This window comes from Electrona antarctica (genome assembly GCF_951216825.1).
Source record: "Electrona antarctica genome assembly, chromosome: 24".
Classification (NCBI taxonomy): Eukaryota; Metazoa; Chordata; class Actinopteri; order Myctophiformes; family Myctophidae; genus Electrona; species Electrona antarctica.
The window spans coordinates 758,651-772,564 of NC_136803.1; the positions used below are offsets into that span (position 1 = coordinate 758,651).

At 47.3% G+C, this 13,914-nt stretch overlaps 1 protein-coding gene across 1 annotated transcript in view; it reads right to left on the bottom strand.

Annotated features, from left to right (window-relative positions):
* The window catches only part of LOC306917155 (fibroblast growth factor 14-like), a gene marked incomplete at both ends in the record, with an annotated part of 25,767 nt that extends 12,073 nt beyond the window's left edge, over positions 1-13,694 (bottom strand). The window contains 2 exons of the mRNA XM_079495288.1: positions 981-1,091; positions 13,499-13,694. Of these exons, the coding sequence (XP_079351414.1) occupies positions 981-1,091; positions 13,499-13,694 (307 nt within the window). The remainder of the gene's footprint in view (positions 1-980; positions 1,092-13,498) is intronic.
* Between the last annotated feature and the right edge of the window lie 220 nt (positions 13,695-13,914).

Below are 13,914 nucleotides of genomic sequence, written 5' to 3' on the forward strand. Positions count from 1 at the left end.
AAGGGCCTTTCTGTGCGGAGTTTGCATGTTCTCCCCGTGTCCCCAAGGGTAGGTACCCTCACAAAAACATGCGTAATCCTGGTCTCTAAACAAACTGCCTCCCCCTGGCCAGCCGGGGCGCCTGATGGAGGGGAAAGGAACTGGTTGGAATAACGTGTTCCTTCCACGATCTACGTCCAACCAGAGAAACCCCCCCCTGTCACGTGTAAAGGAGCAACTTGGACACTCAGGCAGGAAGGAAGCATGAGTTCAAGTCCGTTGCTCTCCCCATGTCCCCCATATATGGGGACTAGGTTGGCGGAGGGTGTGTAGAGAGCCCAGGATCACATTAGATAATTGGCACAGGGGTGAAAAAAGGGGTTACAAAATTGAGGGATAACAATTTGAAAAATGAGTTCAATATGAATCAAAAGAGTCTAGTACCTTCTATAGTCTAGAAGAAAAGACAAATCAAATATGAAATAAACTTAATTTTTTTCTACATTTCATTTGTGTACTCATCTTCAAGATCTCAACTGACTGGACCGAGTGGCCCAATGGACCAACCGATAATTCCCAGTAGGTTACTTATTAAGCCGATCTTATCTAGCCGGTCGGCTCGTCTGGAGCCTACTGGCTGCGATTGGCGTTGATGACGTTACCCGATCTTATCGGTCTACTCAGGTCTACTGGACATGCTGGGAGCCTACTGAAAATGACAAGCCTCCTCATACCCTCCCCTAAACTTAACCGCAAATGTCGCAGCGCGGCCCTAATATTAACGCATGTTCGCCAACCTTAATCCTGTCGTTTTTTTTTTTTATCAGTCGGCAGGCATGCCCATACTCGTCGAAAACAATCGTACTGATCCGAACTGATAACTGCGGTCTTGTCCATTGATAACAGTCGAAACGGGTGACGCTACCCGCCTGCTGCACTGAGCAACAACTAGGAGTCTTTGCGCGTGCGTGCAGTGCGTGCGTGCGTGTGTGCGTACTCACAGGAGTTGGTTTGGTCGTCTTTGGTTCCGTCCAGAGTTCCATCCTGACCCATCTGGAGGTAGAAGCCCTGTCGACAGTACAGCCTGGTCACTATGCCCTTCAGTTGTGGTTCTGAATGGTAGAGAGACATAGAGAGACACAGAGAGAGAGAGAGAGAGAGAGATGTTTTGTTTGTTAGTTCAGCACGGTTTCCTATCATCTGAATTAAATTCCCATTTGGATAATTTTAGCAAATCGGCATAGTGTCTATTTTATGTCATGACGTCATAGCGTACGATGATGACGGTACAGCGGTACAACATCAACGCAGCATGGAATTGTTGGACAAACTCTTATCCAAAGAGAGAACAGCCTCTCTGTCACTGAAGGGTTAAAACAGCCTCTCTGTCACTGAAGGGTTAAAACAGCCTCTCTGTCACTGAAGGGTTAACACAGCCTCTCTGTCACTGAAGGGTTAAAACAGCCTCTCTGTCACTGAAGGGTTAAAACAGCCTCTCTGTCACTGAAGGGTTAAAACAGCCTCTCTGTCACTGAAGGGTTAAAACAGCCTCTCTGTCACTGAAGGGTTAAAACTGCCTCTCTGTCACTGAAGGGTTAAAACAGCCTCTCTGTCACTGAAGGGTTAAAACAGCCTCTCTGTCACTGAAGGGTTAAAACTGCCTCTCTGTCACTGAAGCATCTCCAACGAGAAACGTTATCCGTCTACCTCCTGTCGGTGTGGTCATTACCGTCCATACCATGCTGTACAATAACCGCACGCACGCACGCACGCACGCACGCACGCACGCACGCACGCACGCACGCACGCACGCACGCACGCACGCACGCACACAGAGGATTCCCTCTGGTCGGTTGCATTTGAATTTGATTAATAATTGCCAGCTGCTTCATTATTCAGCTTTACTGCACGCACGCGCACACACACACACACACACGCACGCACGCACGCACGCGCGCGCGCGCGCAGCCACGCCCTCCCTTCTTCTATCTCTGTGTCTCACGGACACACACACACACACATTTTCACCATGCGCCACATGTACTGTAGGCAATAGCAACGTGGGAATCCCCTTTGAAGCTGTGGGTGTGTGCGTATGTGCGTGTGTGCGTGTGCGTATGCGTGTGCGCGTGCACGTGTGCGCGTGCATCAGGGAGTCCCTTCACCAAATCACTGCTTCATACATGTGCCAACACGCTCACACACACACACACACACACACACACACACACACACACACAGGCACACACTGACCCAGTTTAACAGCCCAAAGAGAACAGCGGTTTGGAAAGCTGTCGTCCATCTTGTGTCGGGCACCGGGAACGGAACCAATTGGACTCTTGGACCCATATTGGTCCATTTGGTGCCATTTGTATACACATATTAACACACTGAGGATTGTACACAGTTCAGAGAGGGTGAGGCTGACCGGGCACAATGTAGGCATTTATCAGACGCTCTTAATCCAGAGCGATTTACAGTAAGCAAGAACAACAACACAATACAATACATACAGTATACAGTAATACATCAAATGTATAGAGATAGTCATCTATGATCATAAGTAAGCAGAGCCTAACATCCATCTAACAGTAGAATATAATTATGTACAGTGAAGCTATGAGTGTACACTATAGAGTGCTATATGTCTACATAAAATGCTATAAGTTACATAAATTGAGCCTTTGCGTATGCCTGTATAAGGTCGTCGAGGCTACGGTGCTACGGGCTAGCACAGACACCCCCGAGTCCACTCGGTCTGCAAGGCCCACATTGTGGTCGAGACATCAAAATATTGATGTATTTATTGACCGGCTTCGTGTGAACGTCACACTCGGATGAGTGTTTTCTGTCATGTTGAAATTGCGTTTTGATTAAAAAAATATCGACGTTTCTTTCAAATGCCAGATTCTGACGGGTTTTGTCATGAGATCCTCTCCAAGGTGCTGTCGCTGACCATGGTGCTGAAACCCTGTCGCTGACCATGGTGCTGAAAGCCTGTCGCTGACCATGGTGCTGAAACCCTGTCGCTGACCATGGTGCTGAAAGCCTGTCGCTGACCGTGGTGCTGAAACCCTGCCGCTGACCGTGGTGCTGAAACCATGTCGCTGACGCTGACCATGGTGCTGAAACAATGTCGCTGACCATGGTGCTGAAACCCTCAACCACTTCATGTCAATCTATGATGGCCGCCCTACCTCTGGGGTCACTGCCGCACTCCACTAGCCTCGCATAGCCAGCCTTCATCTGCTGTTGCAATGAATATCACCCCAGGGGGCAGATTAAGTTTGGCCCCTCTCAATGCATATCGCCCCAGGGGGCAGATTAAATCTGGCCCCTCTCAATGCATATCGCCCCAGGGGGCAGATTAAATCTGGCCCCTCTCAATGCATATCGCCCCAGGGGGCAGATTAAGTCTGGCCCCTCTCAATGCATATCGCCCCAGGCAGATTAAGTCTGGCCCCTCTCAATGCATATCGCCCCAGGCAGATTAAGTCTGGCCCCTCTCAATGCATATCGCCCCAGAGGGTGGATTAAGTCTGGCCCCTCTCAATTGTCGGATGACTATAACCAATAAACCAACCAGGCGCCCAGTATGCAAATATGGGGCGGGGTATTGCAGAAATAATTAATCTAATACCGAGAGGGACGAGACTATAATAAACACGCAGTGATATTAGTATCACTACGCGAGGCTAAGCACTCCAACACCCACACTTCTTTTTGTATTCAGGACGTTGGAATACGGCCAATATGGCCATACTGGCATACTAGACATTGTGGTGTTTGGCTGTATTCCCCCGGACTGCACGCATGCACGGTGGTGCAGACATAGCCTGGTCAAGGACTACCCCTGGTGGACGTGTCAACTCTATTGTCGGCGCATGGAAACTAGGGGCTACTAATATATACTATTCTCTGCCTATCGGGACGTAAATCGGACGGCGCTGAGTCGGGTCTGGTGGCCGTCGCAACGCTCGGCACGGCGCCTCACGTGGCTCAAGGCCACCAGACACGGCGCGCCTCCGTCATTGACATCAGTGACACAAAAAGCAAACGCTCCCATAGTTTCTCTTCCGGATTTCCCAATATGTTGATTATCACATACTGGGGGTATTTCTAAGGTGCTGATTACGAACATTTTCTTGATTATCGGGTGACAGTTGAATGGGGTGGCCTGGGACAATACTGTTCTGGGAGCCGCCAGCCACCACTGGCCTCCTCTAACCTGCATGACGTCACCAGACTTTCCACCCTGGAGGAAAGCCTGCTCTGTGTTCCAACAGCACCGTGTGAGCCGGTCTGGAGCAGATGGTAAAATACGTCATGTTCTAGTAGGTGATTTGTCGTCATCTGGCAGGAAAACCACAACGAAGAACTGCCCAGAATAATTCCCCACAACAACCATCATTGTAGGGCCTATACCCAATAAAATAGAATTTCCCTGTGTGATAACAAAAGATGCTAAATGGTCTCTGGAAAGCACACTCACATTTATATTTTAATGCAGGGACTCGTAGCTTCAAATTGACATATTGGTTGTTCAGTTTGACCCACCAGTTTTGGAGATATGGCTTATAGAGTAATGTCTTGTAGAGCAGGGGTTCTCAACCCGTGGGTCGCGACCCCTCGGGGGGTCGCCAAATTATTTTAGGGGGTCCCCAAATTATTAAAAAACAAAAAAAACAAAAATCAAGATTTTTCAAAAATAGCAGACCTACAAGCTCGTAGCGCGCCACTCGGTGGCGCGCTATGAGCTTGTAGATCTGCTATTTTTAAATAGCTAAATTATAACAATGCTTAAAACACCAAAAGGGGTTCCCGCCCAAAATGGTTTAAGGTTGTTGTAGCAGTCAATTTATATTGCGGGTCGGGAGGGGGCGGGGCGGGGGTCCCGAGACGTTGCCAAAGCATTTTCGGGGGTCCCTGGCCAAAAACGTTGAGAACCCCTGTTGTAGAGAAACGGCGAGTTGAGAAAACAGGCCTGAAAGGTTCATTTCTGTGGCACGATGGCAGGCTCTCAAGCAGTGTTGTTTTTGGCAGCAGATTTTAGTTTTAGTCGTAGTCTCTAGAATAGTGTTCATTTAGTTTTAGTCACATTTTAGTTACCTGAAATGTTTTATGTGTGTTAGTCTAGTTTTAGTCGACAAAATGTATTTCGGCGGGCCTTGAAGCCGTCGTAATGACAGTTTTATTCACTTGCTGAAAATAGCGGATCTACAAGCTCACAACGCGTCGCAGCGCGACGCTTTGTGAGCTGCGACGCGTTGTGGGCTTGTAGATCGGCTATTTCCAGCATGCAACTAATTGTAAAATGACTTATATTGGATCTCTTGTCCACTATAGTCCCTTCCTAACATTGTAGTCTAGTTTGTATTAGTTGACAAAATTGTCAGTATATTTAGTCTTCATAGTTGTAGTCATCATAGCTTAGTTTTCATTTTATTTTCAATTTAGTTTTCGTCAGTGAAAAAAAGCTATAGTCGACGAACATTGTTTCGTTTTAGTCGACGGAATCAACACCGCCTGTGAGCAGTGCTCTGTCTGCCTGTGAGCAGTGCTGTCTGCCTGTGAGCAGTGCTCTGTCTGCCTGTGAGCAGTGCTCTGTCTGCCTGTGAGCAGTGCTGTCTGCCTGTGAGCAGTGCTGTCTGCCTGTGAGCAGTGCTGTCTGCCTGTGAGCAGTGCTGTCTGCCTGTGAGCAGTGCTGTCTGCCTGTGAGCAGTGCTGTCTGCCTGTGAGCAGTGCTCTGTCTGCCTGTGAGCAGTGCTGTCTGCCTGTGAGCAGTGCTCTGTCGTTGGCAGGCAGGCAGGCGGGCGGCTTGGTGATAATGGCTTCTCATGTTGGCTGTGGTTTGGCTGTTGTGGCGACTGACTGACTGACTGACTGACTAATTGTAGGAAAATCAATTAGCTCACTGCAGGAAAACACAAGGGAGAAATCTAAACGGGAGACAGTCGTCCATCCATCTACTCTAACAATGCATCTGTCCTTGCTTGCTTTGGACACTCCTTCCCCCAGTGTGGTGTCGTGGTTCGTAGAACAGTAAAATTGTGACGTGCACGCGCAGGTATACGGAATGGAATCCCCCCTAGATTCAAGAGAAGACGCACAAGACTTTCCGAGACGCACCAAGTAGGCCAGTGATCTAGGTTTACGCCGCCACGCCCCCCAAAACTCTCATACACTATAAACAATATAGGCGTACAGGCTATCGGCTGTTCTGTGCGCCATACATGCACACATGTAGGCGCGTGTGTACGTGCGTGCACATGAGTGCACGTGTGTGCGCATGATGAGGCGTGGTACTGAAAAAAAATCACCACGACACCACTGCTCCTTCCATTAATTCATAAATTCATGAATTCATTCGTTAGTAGTCAACTGTCTGTCTGTCTGTCTGTCTGTCTGTCTGTCTGTCTGTCTGCCTGCCTGTCTGTCTCCCCAGCATCCTGTCTGTCTCCCCAGCATCCTGTCTGTCTCCCCAGCTACCTGTCTGTCTCCCCAGCTACCTGTCTGTCTCCCCAGCATCCTGTCTGTCTCCCCAGCTACCTGTCTGTCTCCCCAGCATCCTGTCTGTCTCCCCAGCATCCTGTCTGTCTCCCCAGCATCCTGTCTGTCTCCCCAGCATCCTGTCTGTCTCCCCAGCATCCTGTCTGTCTCCCCAGCATCCTGTGTCTGTTGCCAGGGAGATTCCCCACATCTCTCCGTTGCTATGGTGACACTCTCATCACTGTGACTGTTCCTCTCTGCTCTGTGCAATGGAAGGGTATTCCCCACACACACACACACACACACACACACACACACACACACATACATACACACGCACACGTGCACGTGCACGCGGTTGGCATGTATTCTCTTCGTGGATCGATACATTTGATTCCACATCATGTAGCAGTCAATCAATCAGTTTGTCAGTCACTCTCATTTGACTCATTGTCACGTCAAGATAAATGTCTTCAGGCTGTCGACTGTACTGACGTGGTCAACACGTGTGTGTGGGTGGGTGTGTGTGTGTGTGTGTGTGTGTGTGTGTGTGTGTGTGTGTGTGTGTGTGTGTGTGTGTGTGTGTGTGTGTGTGTGTGTGTGTGTGTGTGTGTGTGTGTGTGTGTGTGTGTGTGTGTGTGTGTGTGTGTGTGTGTGTGTGTGTGTGTGTGGCCACTGTATAATAATACAATTTACAATGTAGGCATGTATCAGATGCCATTAACCCATTTTGACCTGGGAACGATTCTGCAAATGTCTTCTAAATCCTGACAGTTTTCTGGAAAAAACCCATGTTTCTATGTCAGTGGTTCTCAAACATTTTCATGTCAAGGACCACCAAAAATGTAATTGGCCGCCGACCCCCCAACTGAACATTTTCACGATTTTTCAAAAATAGCAGACCTACGAGCTCGTAGCGCGGCACCGAGTGCCGCGCTACGAGCTCGTAGGTCTGCTATTTGAGCTTGTAGATCTGCTATTTTCCAATAGCTAAAGTATAACACAATGCCTAAAACACCAAAAGGGGTTCCCGCCCAGAATGAGTTAATCCAGAGCGATTCACAGTAAACGAGAACAACACATGGTGATACATCAAATACATTACTATGATTCAGGGTGTGTATATGATATGGATGGCACACACACACGCATTCATGCAGACCAATGTGCATATGCGCACGCACGCGCACACGCACACGCACACGCATACACACACACACGTACACACACACACGGCACTCCTTCGCCAGAATGAATCCACCAGAACCGATTGAATGTGACCTTGTCCTTCTCTGTTTTCGGTGACCAAACGGACCTCACCGGGGAGTGAACTACCGGTAATAAGGTTACGAGAAGCTGCATGTCTGTCCAGGTCTTTCCTAAATGCAGTCTGTCCACATGGAGGACATATCGTCTGTCCACATATTTACACAGGGATGGAGGACATATCGTCTGTCCACATGGACACTGATGGTGGACATATCGTCTGTCCACATATTTACACAGGGATGGAGGACATATCGTCTGTCCACATAGACACTGATGGTGGACATATCGTCTGTCCACATAGACACAGGGATGGAGGACATATCGTCTGTCCACATATTTACACAGGGATGGAGGACATATCGTCTGTCCACATAGACACTGATTGTGGACATATCGTCTGTCCACATAGACACTGATGGTGGACATATCGTATGTCCACATAGACACTGATGGAGGACATATCGTCTGTCCACATAGACACTGATGGTGGACATATCGTCTGTCCACATAGACACAGGGATGGAGGACATATCGTCTGTCCACATAGACACTGATGGTGGACATATCGTCTGTCCACATAGACACAGGGATGGAGGACATATCGTCTGTCCACATAGACACAGGGATGGAGGAAATATCGTCTGTCCACATAGACACTGATGGTGGACATATCGTCTGTCCACATAGACACAGGGATGGACGACATATCGTCTGTCCACATATTTACACAGGGATGGAGGACATATCGTCTGTCCACATAGACACTGATGGTGGACATATCGTATGTCCACATAGACACTGATGGTGGACATATCGTATGTCCACATAGACACTGATGGTGGACATATCGTCTGTCCACATATACACTGATGGAGGACATATCGTCTGTCCACATATACACACTGATGGAGGACATATCGTCTGTCCACATAGACACTGATGGTGGACATATCGTCTGTCCACATAGACACTGATGGTGGACATATCGTATGTCCACATAGACACTGATGGTGGACATATCGTCTGTCCACATATTTACACAGGGATGGTGGACATATCGTCTGTCCACATGGACACTGATGGTGGACATATCGTCTGTCCACATAGACACTGATGGTGGACATATCGTCTGTCCACATAGACACTGATGGTGGACATATCGTATGTCCACATATACACTGATGGAGGACATATCGTATGTCCACATAGACACTGATGGAGGACATATCGTATGTCCACATATACACTGATGGTGGACATATCGTATGTCCACATATACACTGATGGAGGACATATCGTATGTCCACATATTTACACAGGGATGGAGGACATATCGTCTGTCCACATAGACACTGATGGAGGACATATTGTATGTCCACATAGACACATGGATGGTGGTCCACCAAATTTTGATTTTAGTTTTAGTCAGTCTCTTGAATACACTTAGTTTTAGTCACATTTTGGTCACCCGGAATATGTTAGTGTTGGTCTAGTTTTAGTCGACTGAATGTCATAAGATTTTAGTCGACTAAATCTACAGGTTATTTAGTCGACTAAAATGTATTTTGGCGGGCCTTGATGCCGTCGTAATGACTCACAACACGTCGCAGCGCGACGCGTTGTGAGCTTGTAGATCGGCTATTTTCAGCATGCAACCAATTGTAAAATTACTTATACTGGATCTCTTGTCCACTAGTCCCTTCCTAACATTTTTCTTCTAGTTTTTATTTGTTGACGAAATTGTCACTATATTTAGTCTTAGTTTTAGTCGTCATAGCTTTTTTTCATTTAGTTTCCGTTTAGTTTTCGTCAGTGAAAAAAGGTAGTCGACGAAAATGTTTCGTCTTACTTTTAGTCAACTCACTAACGTTGGTATAGCCAGTCTCTCACTAACGCCTCCACAGTTGTTATAGCCAGTCTCTCACTAACGCCTCCACAGCTGTTATAGCCAGTCTCTCACTAACGCCTCCACTGCTGTTATAGCCAGTCTCTCACTAACGCCTCCACTGCTGTTATAGCCAGTCTCTCACTAACGGCCTCCACTATTATAGCCAGTCTCTCACTAACGCCTCCACAGTTGTTATAGCCAGTCTCTCACTAACGCCTCCACTGCTGTTATAGCCAGTCTCTCACTAACGCCTCCACTGCTGTTATAGCCAGTCTCTCACTAACGCCTCCACAGCTGTTATAGCCAGTCTCTCACTAACGCCTCCACAGTTGTTATAGCCAGTCTCTCACTAACGCCTCCACAGTTGTTATAGCCAGTCTCTCACTAACGCCTCCACTGCTGTTATAGCCAGTCTCTCACTAACGCCTCCACAGCTGTTATAGCCAGTCTCTCACTAACGCCTCCACTGCTGTTATAGCCAGTCTCTCACTAACGCCTCCACAGTTGTTATAGCCAGTCTCTCACTAACATCAACACAGTTGTTATAGCCAGTCTCTCACTAACATCAACACAGTTGTTATAGCCAGTCTCTCACTAACATCAACACAGTTGTTATAGCCAGTCTCTCACTAACATCAACACAGTTGTTATAGCCAGTCTCTCACTAACATCAACACAGTTGTTATAGCCAGTCTCTCACTAACATCAACACAGTTGTTATAGCCAGTCTCTCACTAACATCAACACAGTTGTTATAGCCAGTCTCTCACTAACATCAACACAGTTGTTATAGCCAGTCTCTCACTAACATCAACACAGTTGTTATAGCCAGTCTCTCACTAACGCCTCCACTGCTCTCTAGCAGTTTTCCCAGCCGTGCGAGGGCTTTAGAATTCCCCCGAAAATAAACAAAACGACGTAACTATACTCACCGAAACAAATCCTGCTAGACCTTGGTAAAAAAAGAGTCTATTCTCAAAGCAGTTCCCCACAGCTTCTCTCTAAAATGTACTTCGTGCCATTTTAATAAAGTAATGTACCGGACAGTCATTTCTGCTACTATACATTTCCGGGCTGCGCCGATCCAGTGGGATGCATTTTATTTCATGACGACAAATAGTGCATTTTAGAGAGAAGCCTGAGACACTTCCCAGCTTTGATGTTCGTCCACTACCTGTTTCCACCGACGAAAACTAAATGAAAACTAAATAAAAACCTACGATGACTAAAACTATACTGACAATTTAGTCAACAAATTAAAAACTAGACTAAAATGTTAGGAAGGGGACTAGTGGACAAGAGATCCAGTATGAGTCATTTTACACTTAGTTGCATGCTGAGAATTAGCCGATCTACAAGCTCACAACGTGTCGCACTGCGACGCGTTGTGAGCTTGTAGATCGGCTATTTTCAGCAAACTGGTCCTTGACATTACAACGTTTTGGAACCACTGGTATGATGAAGAGGTGGAGGGGAAAGCCATTGATTGATTGATTGATTGATTGATTGATTGATTGATTGATTGATTTTCACAGTATGCAGAATGGGTATACATTTCAAACGAAAGCACAAGTCAATACAAAGAACTGCTGCTTTGAGGACGAAACCATGAAAAGCTTGTTTACGTCCTTTAGGGTCCTCCATTTTCAATTCATCAGTAAAAAGGCCTATACGGGGGAGACGGCGAGAGGACGGGAGGAGGAGGGGGGAGGACGGGAGGACGGGAGGAGAGGAGGAGGGGGGGAAGAATGGGGCGATCGAGGTAGGAAACCAAAGGAAATGAGAATATTAAGGAGATAAGTGGAAGAGAAAGGAAGGACAATTATGGAGGAGGAGAGCAGAGGGGAAATGAAATGGTGAGAGAGAGAGAGAGAGGGATAGAGGGAGAGAGATATTTGTCAGGTGAAAGAAGAGCTGTCTCCGTTGTGTTCTGCCCCCCCCCCCCCCACGCAGAATGTAAACTCCAGAAATAACAGGATTGAATGAGCGATCTTGGATGCATATCAATGGTGACGGTCTATTGTGTCCACCTGCTAAGTAGCCGTTAAACTACCTGTGTCTCAGATAGCCTGTTGCATAAGGGCTCGTTCACACGTAAGAGACAGCCGTCTCCTGTGTCTTCTGTACGTCTCACGGAGTCAGTGGCTGATGGATTCACGAACTAATTAAATTACAGAGGAGACGTTTGCTCGTTAGGTAAATGCATAATTATGACAACACTAAAGTTTGTCCATTATGCAAGCAAATGGAATACAATTTGATAAACCGTATATTGTGGGTTAATAATAATAATAATATTAATAATTAATTTTTATAGCGCTTTTCCAAGTGCTCAAAGCGCTTTACAATGGTTCATTCATTCATACATTGGGAGGTGAAGCGGCGAACAGTCGACGCCAGCGTCCTCACTTCCCACATTCACACACCGACGGTGGCGAGCTCACAGCCTCACACCGACCGACTCATTGGAGGCAATGTAGGGTTCAGTGTCTTTGCCCAAGGACACTTCGACATGTGGACAGGAGGAGGAGCCGGGATTCGAACCGCCGACCCTAGGGATCATTGGACGACATGCTCTACCTCCTGAGCCGCCCTTTAAGAGGTTATTTAAATCAGTGATTGATTGCTCGCGTGCACGTGCGTGCGACATAGCCACACTAGTTACAACAATGGCACAGCACATACCCTGACCACACCACAGGGGCGGCGGTGGGTCAGGGGTAGAGTGGCCGGATGGTAGCCATGCAGCACGCCCAACCGGTGGACATCTTTTCTTTGATCATGTCACATCACGTCGAGGCTTTCCCTGTCACTCAGACACACACAGACACATCACTCAGACAGACACAGCACTCGGACAGACACAGCACTCAGACACACACAGACACATCACTCCGACACAGACACGTCGCTCAGACACACACAGACACATCACTCAGACACACACAGACACAGACACGTCAACCGACAACACCTGACTCTACCCCTAACCAACAGCTCTTCAATTACAATTTACAATGTAGGCATTTATCAGACGCTCTTAATCCAGAGCGATTTACAGTAAGCTAGAACAACACCATGGCGACGCATCAGATATAGAAACAGTCATCAGGAATCATAAGTAAGGTCTAAGGACCTAACATCCGTCTAACAATGGAATATTATCTATATTCATTCATTCATTCATTCATTCAAGTTTTATTTGTGCCACATTTACACGATTATTCAAAAATAGACCTACAAGCTTGTAGATCTGCTATTTTTCAATAGCTAAATAATGCTTATATTAGTAAAAACACAAACGGGTTCCCGTCCAGAATGGGTTAAACTAATTTTCAGTGTCGTCGAGTATAAAACAATATCGTATAAAAGAAAAACCATCACAATACATCAGAAGATCAGGAAAAGAAAAAACAAAAGAGATATACATGTGAATTTACATATAAGGTTTACAAATAAAAAGACAAGACAAAATGTCAAAACGATCTAAAAAACAGTTACACATTGTGGGGGTCTGTCTGTATGCTCACCAAGGTTTTAAAACCACTCAAGGGTACCAATGAATATCTATATAATGAAAATATGTGAATTCAATACCCAGAAACCACTTTTGAATGAATGAATGAATGAATGAATGAATGAATGAATGAATGAATGATAAAGCACTATATACTCATCCCCTGTGCGTGCGCGCCTGCGTGCACGCCCTGCCCTGCTCTCTCTCTCTCTCACACACACGCGCACACACACACACACACACACACACACACACACACACACACACACACACACACACACACACACACACACACACACACACACACACACACTCTGACACACACACACACGCGCGCACACGTACAACACACACACCTTGCCTCCGTAGCCTCCTCTTCTTCAGACCGAAGATCCGCACCTTGGAGAAGATGTCGACGAGGTTGCCGTGGTTACAGAGACCCTGCTTCTTGTTGGGGCTCTTCCTGCGGCGGTGGCGGTCGGCGGGCCGGTGGGCGTGCTGCTCCCTCGCCTCGCGCTTCTTACGGATCAGCCCGCTGGCGATGGCCGCCATGTCTGGCTAGTCGCCTCAACGCGCGCGGCGTGCAAATCCGACCGACGATCCGAACGACCCCGACACGATATATATATATATATATATATATCAGTCTCCCCCGGGGGCGTCTATGGCTGCTATAACCCCCCACCACCCCCCACCCCCCGCCTTATACCCGCCTGCTACTAGCCCCCCCACCGGCCCACCCGCCCAGGCGAGGAACGGCGGACTAAAACGA